A 10,995-nucleotide genomic window follows, 5' to 3' on the forward strand; every position below is an offset into this window, starting at 1 on the left:
AGAGCACGATTTTTTATAATCAGAACTAATTAATTATATTTTCTTTAAAATACTCTAAAATCGGAGTTTGTTCGGAGTCTATTAATTAATAAAAAAATAGTGTTAAACTGATTTTCCAGTGAAATCAACCGTTCAAGATTTATCCAGGTTTCAGAAGTCGAACAAAAAACCTTATTTTCGTGTCATATTTAACGATCTAAGCTTAATTTGATCACTTTCAAAATGCCCCAGCAGATTCAAATATCAAATTGAATAAAAGTTTCTTGATTTAACATTCCAAACTTGACGCTCGGGTCCACCTTCCATATGGTGGTTCTTCCATAAATTGCGCTAATAAATGTTCGCGATATTCTTTGGTCAAATGCCGACACTTTTATACACAAATTTAAGCTTCAGGAAACTAAGCAGCTTGATAAATATTCATCCGCAAATGACTCAACACTATTCTAGGAAAACCATCTAAAATCGCCTGAAATCAAGTTCCAAGATGTGATCGTCACAGGCAACCTGTCTCACACGGCTATAGGTCAGGAGATCGAGACGGAAATGTATAAGTTGATTGAAATAGTCGAACATTATTGATAAAGAAAAATATAAATATGTCTAACATCAGCATGCTTGAACGTCGGTTGCTTTTCCTGGTTGCGCATCAGATTGAACAAGCTGCGATAAAAGAACGTTAAATTACTGCATAGAAGATTGTCTCACAGTCTATTAGGCTGCGTCAATTAATGGAACATTAAAATTCATTGTCCTCCCACAATCCGCTTTGATTTATCAATTTTGATCGCGGTTTCAATACGTTTCTTGACGTGCTTTCTGTATTAATTGCCATTTTTAAATGTCAAGGCGATTCGACCGAGCTCTATATAAATTATATTATGGTTTCACTTGCCGGACATTAATTAAAGATGAGCTGAACTTTTCCGGTATTTAATATCAGTTAACATTCTCTAAACGAAACCTGGAAAAATCGAAACAACGCCTTTTAAACTGCTTGCTACACGTGAAGAATCCAATTTAATTACCAGCAAATATTCATTTGAAGTATTTACAAGATGATTGAAAGTTGGCCTAATCTTTTTCTCAAAGCACTATTTGATAAACTTGGCTGAGAATGCAACAGAACGAAAACTAAAGTTGTGTAAGTACGTGTATGAAAACGTGTTCATTCTATGACCGAAAAACGCAGATATTCTGAGGAATTTATTCTTCAAACTCAGAAGCTCAAGTGCCCTGTAGATCGGTTACAAAGTAAATTAATTTAAATTAATTAGCGCACCAATGTTGCCAATAATAGCCATGCTAGGCGGATATTTTTTTTCTGGTCGGTTCTTATTGACCATCGCCGACAGTACATACACTTGATTCAACACCAAGACATGAGAAAATTTCAGTTGAGAAAGATCGACAGCCAATTAGCTGCCCTCTAATTACATTCGGCTCTATCGTCCAATTTAAATAACATCTAATTAGTCGGTTTTTTCCCAATTAAACAATTGGGCAAAAACGGTTTTATTGCCGCATTACAACATTTCATTACCGATATAAACCGAACGGCTTCTTTAGAAAGGAGAGAACATCTTAATATATTCAGCGGCTGAAAAAGTCGCATATTCGTTTCATAATGTTTTGCAAATAATAACAGTGTAAATTGTTTAAGATTAGAGCGAAGCAAGCACTCTGAAGTAATCTTCAGCTTGGAAGCAGTTGTTTTTGTAAACCATTTCCCTTCTTACATTTTGCTAAACTCCATTGGCCCTCAAAATCTTTATAGATCAGAATGTTTCCTATACTTGAACTCAAATATCTCCATCTAAGCACAATTTTCAAGTCAAACCATTTTCTCTTCTTGATTTCTCAGAATCTTTATAGATCAGAATCTCTCTCATCAAGAATCGCAGAATCTTTATAGACCATAACGTTAGCTAGTATTGAAAGCCTTCCATTTTTAAACGATTTACAAATTTGATGAAATAAGTGTTATAAGTTTTGTGTGTAATTGCCTTATAAAATGTGAAAAAGGAAAATTGAGATTAAAGTTAAATGCTTTAGAAATGTATTTAGTTCGTGTGACCAAAGCAGTCTCAGTTCCCTTGAGTTCAAGAGCCTTGAAGAGAAAAGACAAAAATTATATTAATTTGTGAAATAAAAATGTAGAGGAAAATGTTGATTTTTTAATAGGGACTCTATTGAGCAAAAAATATTTCCGATGCATGTGTGGAAGCTATAAGCAGAGTTAGTACTGAGTTGTGCACTCTTTGTAAATGTCGGTTTAAAAATTTTCGTATTCACGCAATTGGAGCCTCGCAGATGCAAATTTCTAACTCCCGGTCTAGAGGAAGTATAATTGTGAAACTTACACACTCGATAGAAAACATTTGAGTCTAAAACTGCTGAGGATTGCTGAAATCCCAGAAGATGCTGATATTTGGGATCGTTGTAAAAGTTTGCCTAACATTTTTCTCGCAGCTGCGGCTTCTCAGTTAAGCATTTTCTAACGCGCTTTTCTTACACGCTCCATAGAACACATTTTCATCTAAAACATCTGCAAATTTTATTTAAATAGCATTAGACGCTGATTTTTGTGATTTTTCCAAATGTTGGTCTAAAATTTTTGCCTAACAGACAACATTTTCTAATTGGCGATCTGGAGCGAGTGGCATTCTGACACTTACGAAATCCATAGAAAACACTTGGACCTAAAAACACTTGGATACAAAACATATCAATAACATACCCGCAGATGCTGATTTTTAGGACCTTTCTAAATGTTGGCTTAAACGATTTCGTTTTTACGCAATTGCGGGCCCAAACATAAAAATTTATAACTCTCGATCTAGAGGAAGGAGCAATGTGAAACTCACACAGTATATAGAAAACATTTGCATATATAAATTCCGAGAATTTCGTTGAAATCCCAGAACATTTTTGGGATCGTTGTAAATGTTTGTCTAAAATTTTGAGTTTGCTAACTAGCTAATTTCTAACTGACGATGGAGAACGAGAACGAGAATGGAGTAGTAACATGTTTACAATTATTATACATGACAAAACATAGCTGTATAAAAATTCTGAAAATGTCTTTTAGATAGCGTCAAACGCTGATTTTTGAGATTTTTCTAAATGTTGGTTTAAAATGTGACGTACTCAGGCAATTTCGGCCTCACAAATAAACATTTGTAATTCTCGATATAGAGGAAGTAGCAATGTGAAATTTATACACTCCATAGAACATATTTTCGCCTAAAAACTCAAAAAATTTGGTTCAATATTTACTTTTTTTACTGATTTTTGACACCTTTGTAAACGTGACTAAAATGTTTCGTTTTCGTGCAACTGCGGCTTCTGAGTTTCAAAATTCTTATTCCCTATCGAGAACGAGTAGTAACTTGAAGTTGGCACGCTCTACAGAAAATATTTGCATCTAAAAACGCCTAAAATTTCATTTAAATAGCATCAGATATATTTGTATTTATAGCAAATATTGCCCCAAAATTTTGCGTTTCCATTCAACTTTTGCCTAACGATAAAATTTTCTAATTCGAGATATGGAGCCAGTGGCATTGTGAAACCCACAAACTTCATAGAAAAGACTTGGATCTAAAAACAGCTAAAATTTCAATAATTTCTCCGCAGATGCTGATTTTTAAGACCTTTCTAGATGTTAGTCTAAACGATTTCGTTTTTACGCAAGCGCGGGCTCAAARAGAAAAATTTCTAAAGCTGGATGTAGAGCAACTAGAAACTTGGATTTTACACACTCTATAGCCAACACTTMAATCTAAAACYSCTGAAAATTACGTTTGAATCGCGGCAAATAYCGAGTTGYGCGTTTYTTCKAAATGCCGGTTTAAAATTTTTCGTATTCTCGCAACTMCTAATCTCTGCAATAAGTAGGTTATATATTTTTACAATAACTATGTATTCTTAATYTCATTTATGGTTTTTACGCGTAAATCCGCTTCCGTTAAACAACACAACTGAACATGCATTTYATTTTTGCAATTTCGACAACATCCTTTGAAGCTGCGATTTCAGAMACAATCTTTTTCAAATGACGAACGCTTAATAAGTTAAAAATTGCTTGAAGAGGTTTAATGTCGATAACAACAATTAAAAATCATAATTCACCATTAAGATTCCTGAAGTACAGAGACAGTCTTTCAATGAAATACTTCTATAAACCACTTTGTGGGTAGCAAATTCCTGCTGGCACGAGTATTGCTCGCTTTCCCATATTTAGATAATATTTTAAAATTATGGCGCTTTCATCGCTACTTGAATACTTCCTTTGGCACCAGCTCTGTACTTCCGACATCTACAGGCCGTTTCTCACCCATTTTTGCAGCGATTTGGTCTTGGTCAATAAAAGGTCGTTCCATCACCACTGTTTGAACACATTTTTGCTTTCTGCAAAAGAATCATTATTGGGATGAGGTTGAAGTCAACCGACTCCTGATGGGTTTTTAAAGCTCATTGTAGACGCTCTTAGGCATTTAAAGCGTGCATGTTATAGTTGAAAAAATTGAATAGAAACAAAATATTGGCTTGAAAAGGAGTATTTTTGAAGAAGCTTTGGTTAAAATAAACTCATAATTTGCGGTCAAACTTGCAATGAAAAAGCTACTCAAAATAGCTTGAAAATGATTAACTAAATCAACGAATAACGTACTTTCTTCTTCGGTGTTTCCCGCGTTTCAATTGGAAGCAAACACTACTACATACGAAAGCAGTGCCAAGTTAAAGCCATATACATTGATAAACCTTAACAAATCCGACAGTATGTAAAAACCTGGTACCGCTTAAGTTTTTATTGGTTCGAGCTTATGTGGCAACCTACAGGGCATAATCGCCATTTCGACATTTGGACACAACTGAAACGCTGTTTAGGTTTTTAAGGATCGGTCGTATTTTTTTCTCAGACGGACCACACACGGGTTCTAAGCAAACCATAGAAGAGATAGGAACCTGTAAATGGTGCGGCGGACATGAACGACTTTAAGAGGAACCTGGAACCATAAAGTCAACTGTTCCGATTGGAGAGTTTTAACAACGAGCATAATAAATCGCTAATATTGATTTAGAAAATATTTTACTCAGCTGCATATAGGTTTGCTCGGTTTGGTTCGATTCGAGTCCTTTTGCTGATATGGTGTGGAATTTTTGAGCAGTTATTAGAAGAGATTGAGAGATATTTTCCAAAAATTTAACACACATTGTTTGATTGATTGCTTGGAAGACGGTGCTGTTGGGGAAGCAGGCAGTACCAAAACTCCTCCACGTGCGCCTAAAAAGCTATTTAGCACAAGTAAGCAACCGGCCGCGGCCATTTAGGCATGTGACTTTTATTTTAATTGATTTTTGAGTGCGGACTTTGCCATGGCATTTTAACAGGACCACGACAATTTTTTTCGCTCAGTTTCGATGTTCTTTAAATATTTTAATTTTTTCCCATGCGTTTAATTAATTAAGGTATTGCGCTTTTCCAGTCAGGCTTCGGCCGATTCTTTCGTACCACCGTCTTTCGTATTTTGATTAATTATTTTTCCATGCAGGTGGATGGTTTAGATGATGAGGAAATCACACAATGTACACAATGTTGCAACGATGACTTGCAAACTTGATCATTAGGTAAGTGGCAGGAACGCCATTCTTTTCATCATTTTATTAATTATTCATTGTTAAAGGGCAGCTTTTTGCATGTTTGATTTGTTTGCTAATCGTAAAGCGATGTGAAAAACACCTGGAAGCAGTTCAGGTTTTCTTGTAATTTTTTGTTATTCTCAGACACTGTTTAACGTTTTAATTCCATTTAATTTGCTGATTTTTCGCAAATATTACATTCTGTCAACAAATTGCACTGTTCTCAGCTTGAGTTGTGGAAGAGAGGTGAATTAAGTGCAAATGAAACTTAAATTTGCCAACTGAAGATTTTCATTCGTTGCAAAGTTGCAACTAAAAACTGCTTTTTTTTGTATAAAAACTTTCATTTTTTTGCGTTTAACATCTATATATAATTAGCAGCGATGTCGAATGTCGCTGGTAAGCCAATTAAGGACAATTAAAGCAGTAGAAGGGGTTTTTGGTTTTTTTTTAAATTGGTCCTCAAATGGCAAAGTTTTAGAGAGAAAATGCGCTAGAGAGGCTCAATTTTTGGAGAACTGATGCCCTTTGAAACAATTTTACACAAATTTTGGAAGATACTGAATGGCCGAAAGCTAAGAAACAGTATAAGCAAAAGAAGCTCGATGAAGTAGAACCAATTATACTATTTAAATAGTGTTTAAAAGTAAAATAAGCAAACTTTAGGGGCATGTAAATCACATTTTTAATTTTTCAAATTTATCTCCAGTTACATGCCGTTGAAGCTAGATGGTGCTATTGCGTGCAAGTGACAAATTCCATTTACATCTAAGCTTTAAAAAATCGAAACTGCAAAAAAAAATTATTACATAAAGTGTGTTTAAAACACTAAAAATGTTTTGGCAATTTGCAACTTAATTGTAAGTAATTATGCTTTTAAAGAGAGGTTCGAATCGACAGTAAATGAAACAAGATGATCCACAAAAATGCATATTCATCTTGTCACATGCTTCTCTTCGGAAGTTTGACTTTGTCGTACCAAATTGGTGCAAAAAACAAAAATGTGTTTTTTTCGCCAACGAAACGAGCTAAGTAACTTTTGGGCTCACAATCGTCGGTTTTATTGGAATTTGAACGGTTTTGTGCATATTCGTCTTGTCGCTGTCTTCGGAAATTTAGCTTTTTCCTACAAAAATTGGTCCAAAAACAGTTCATTTTCAAAGTTAAAATAGGAAATCGAGAGGAAAAGTTCTGAATATGAAACTAGCTCAGAGTGCATTGAGTGAAAAGCGTATCTTTCAAGTAACTAATGCATAGTGCATTATAAAAAAAGTAGAAGTCAAAATAATATTTAATATTATTGAGAAAAAAACACTTTCGAACGAAATTATGAAGGCCGAAGGAAATTATGGGCAAAAGAACGATGAACTGGAGCTTTGCCAGGGATAATTAAATTTGCCTCTGTAGCTTTGTAAATGCTCGTAAGAAAGACTGACAGAGATTCCCCAGAATATACTACCCTAAATAAGACAACAAAAAAAGAAATAAGGAAAGCCCTAGGAGAACACAAAACAAGCAAAATACTGGAAACTATAGAAAAAAATAAAAGCATGAGAGTTCTAAGATTTCCCCAACCAAAAGAGCGGCAAACAGGAAAATAAATGAAAAATTAGAAGGGAAATTCAAATATTCTGCTTATAGCTATACCAAGCCCAAATGAACCAACTAAAGAAATTATAAACGTAGGGTCAGAAGACATGCTGGAAATATCACCATCAGAAATTAAATACACACTACAACAGATGAAAAACGGCAAGAGCCCGGAAGAAGATCGAATAACACAGGAAATGCTAAAGCTGGGTGGAAAAACACTAATAGAGACAATAGGAATGCTGTTAAATGGTAACAAATGTCTGAGAGTGGAAAAACTCCCGGAACCATGGAAAAATGTCGAACTAGTGCAAGTTCACAAAAAAATTTCTTAAGGAAATAACGATTATTTATATATATATCACAAAAAAGGAGATCGTTCAAATATCACTAGAATTATCAAGAATCGACCGACTACGAAACTGGACTCCTACCAACCGGTAGATCAAGCAGACTTTCGAAAGGGCTTTAGCACTAGCGACCATCTTCAAACAATTAAAGCAACATCATCGAGAAAACAACGGAGAATTAATTAATTAATTCAGAATATCTATGATAAGGCAACCTTTCACGTACAAATAGACGACGATCTTACAGACAGAATATCACTTGGCAAAGGAGTACGACAGGGGGATACCATCTCTCCCAAGCTGTTTCCCCAGCACCAGAAAATATATGTTTTTAAGAAGCTCGAATGGAAAAATAAAGGCCTAAAGATGGATGGAGTATACCGCAATCACCTCAGATTTGCAGACGAAATAGTCTTAATGAACAGCAACATTCAGGCACTGAACAACATGGTAGATGAGCTAAACGAGCAATCCAAGAAAACAGCTTTAAAAATTTTCCTAAACAAGTACAAAATAATGATCAAAAATGAATGTAACATCACCATAGACCACGTTCCCATAGGGAATGTAGAACACTACATCTAGTTAGGACATAAAATCAAGCTGTGTAGCGAAACCCAGACTGCGTAAATCAAACGCAGAATCCATTTGGCATGGGTGGCATTCGGAAACGTAAACTTTATATTTAAGGATAAAGAGATTCCCAACTAACTAAAGAAAAAAGCATACGATAGCTTTGTTTTACCGGCTCTCACCTACCGCTTGGAAACTATGGAAAAAACCCGAAGAATATCTGAGCAAGAGTCGCACAAAGAGCCATAGAGAGAATAATGCTGGGAATCACCTGTAGGGACAAAATACGAATTGAACAGATGGGCGATGGAAGTTGTGAGAAGAGCAGCAAGCCAGTAATGGATCGGACATGGGGCGAGACAGGACCCAGATAGATGGACCCAGAAAACGGCACCTTGGAGATCATGAGGACCAACAAGAAGTGTAGGAAGACCGGAAAAGAGTTGGATAGACGATGTCATAACGGTGGCAGGAGGACAATGGATGAGCTTAGGGAAAGATCGCCCGACATGGAAAAACCTGGAAGAGGTCTATATCCGACAATGGATGAACACGGACCGAAGAAGAAGAAGAAGAGACGTTCCCAACAACTACTCCTGGCAACAACTACTCCCACGCAAAAGTGGAAGAGACTGGAAGAGCCACGTGGACAGGATGACAGAAAAAAGCTGGAAAGAATCGCTGGAGCTGGAAGACCATGGACAAGTCGTCCCCCGGAAGACCTCCAAAGAGATCGGTGGAGTCATGTACCTCAACATTTCAAGAGAATTAAGTTGGGAAATGCAGGCCTAACACCCACAATAAACGGAAGAAAAAGGGTTTTAAAATACCATCTCCAAAAAGACTGAGCAGCACTCAAATTTCTTCGCAATAGCACTATGAAGAACACATGCAAAAGAATTTGAATTGTGGAAAAGAAATAGTGAAGTTGCACTTGGAAAAATCAGGTTTTTGAAGCAAAAATAGCGTTCAAAGGACACCAGCGGCTGAACTTCTTCGAGTTGCAAAATGTACCAATATTAATTCTTAGCTCTCTAACAAGATGGATGTAAAGTGCCTTCAAATGCTTCTTTCATTTCCTTCTTCAACTCAATTTAGTTCAGGACAAAAATCCTCCTTGCAGTTGCGAAATTCAATCACTGATGGTCTTTTATGTTCATAGAAACTGAATAAAGCCAAAGGCTTTAAGGAAAACTATGAGCCAGAGTTCTGAAACAGCAGTAAAGTGAACAGTTTCTACGAAGTAAACGAAGCCAAGTCGATGGATATCGAAAACGTCAATCAACCAGGCAGTGCTAAGTGCACAGTTATGTGCTTGTATGTCACAAACAATAAATATTTGTTTAGTTGGGGTTATCTGAAGATGGTGAACGGTGTACAAAATTATTAGTTCATAAGCAAACAGAGATGAAGCGTCGTGACCCGTCTGATGAAGAAGCAACTTGTCGATGGAAATGTGGGCGGCCTCGAAAAAATGTTTTCCAGTAGTTTACCCGGAAGGGCATCAGCGGTTAGGGCTGTGCGACTTAAACCATTTCTACCGGTTTGAAATGTCGAAACTGATCACCTGTGGATCGAATAGAAATGGTCACTATTAAAAGTCCATAACGGTCCACTTAAGATGATTTATGGCATCAATTTCCGACTTCGGTGCATCCTCAGCAGTAATGGCTGTTTTTACGTGAATTCCGACTTCCAGCTAATCAATAAAAACGTTCTACTTTACAACATCAAGTGAACTTATTTGATCACTTAAAAATATATACTGGATGAATTTTTCACAGTGGTTTTGCTGAACTCTAAAATGTTAAGTATCGCAATATGCAGAAGGAAAATTGTGGTTTTTGTAGTAGTGTAAGTAGGTGCTTGCGGTGAAGTGCTCAGATGCACTGCTAAGATTTAGTAGTTTTTGCTTAATGCAGGCAGAGCTGCAAAACAGATGTTTATCACATAAAATCTATCCTGAGCATGATATGAATCTAACCAAGTGAAAACTGTTATTCCACATAAAAGTTGTCTTTCCTCTGCCTATCGGATCGTCCAACCTCGACACAGTTATCGCACCATTTCAAGACTCGTTCAAAGGCCTTTTTGCGTCCGAAGATGGCGGGGCGAAAAGAAAAACTCGTGCTCGTGATCACGAATTTCGATTTTTGCGTAAACAGACATCAAGATAAGTCGATATTTGGAAAACGATTCGAGATAGAGATCTCTACACCTGTACCGACCATGCAAAGCAGCTTGTCACGACAACGTAATTGTCAATTCACCAATAAACAGCTCGGCTCGAGTGATTTGCACTTCTGCCGACAACGAGCCCGACGAAAGAAACAGATTGATATTGATTTCTTTTCCTAGAACAGTCGACCAATCGTTCTAATGAGATGCATCCAAATTGATTGAGTTGCATTCGGGCAAAACGTGTCTGAGTAACAGCCATTCATTTCACTAATTTCCCTTAAAAGAATTGTGCTTGCTAAAGGAGTTTAGTAGACGAATTATGAAGGTTTGAACTGAACCAAATCGGGCAGCAATGACAACATATAAAGTAAAAATCAAATGTACGTAGAAGGTGGTGAAATAGGATGCGAACGAATTAAAAAAACCTTCTGCTCCGACTTCAAGTCTCCTTTAATGAGAAAGTGTTCCAAATGTGCTGTATTTTTGAATTGCAAGGTCGACCAAATCTAGCAGGACTCAAAAAACCTCAGAAACTGGTCAATCAAAATTGGTTTTTAAATTTAAAAATAAATCAATCCAGTTTATCCAAAAAACGTGGAAATTCCTATATACGTATTCAGGCAAATGAAGCCGCAAAATTCTCATTAACAACGAG

At 36.3% G+C, this 10,995-nt stretch overlaps 1 protein-coding gene across 1 annotated transcript in view; it reads left to right on the top strand.

Moving 5' to 3' along the window:
* Positions 1-8,171, top strand: part of LOC125504379 — a 13,902-nt gene extending 5,731 nt beyond the window's left edge. Inside the window, exons 2-3 of the mRNA XM_048666250.1 lie at positions 7,288-7,488; positions 7,819-8,171. Of these exons, the coding sequence (XP_048522207.1) occupies positions 7,288-7,488; positions 7,819-8,171 (554 nt within the window). The remainder of the gene's footprint in view (positions 1-7,287; positions 7,489-7,818) is intronic.
* Positions 8,172-10,995: the final 2,824 nt, after the last annotated feature.

The sequence above is a fragment of the Dendroctonus ponderosae genome, unplaced genomic scaffold, assembly GCF_020466585.1.
Source record: "Dendroctonus ponderosae isolate FM_Combo_2020 unplaced genomic scaffold, Dpon_F_20191213v2 Dpon_F_20191213_43, whole genome shotgun sequence".
In the NCBI taxonomy this organism is placed as follows: domain Eukaryota; kingdom Metazoa; phylum Arthropoda; class Insecta; order Coleoptera; family Curculionidae; genus Dendroctonus; species Dendroctonus ponderosae.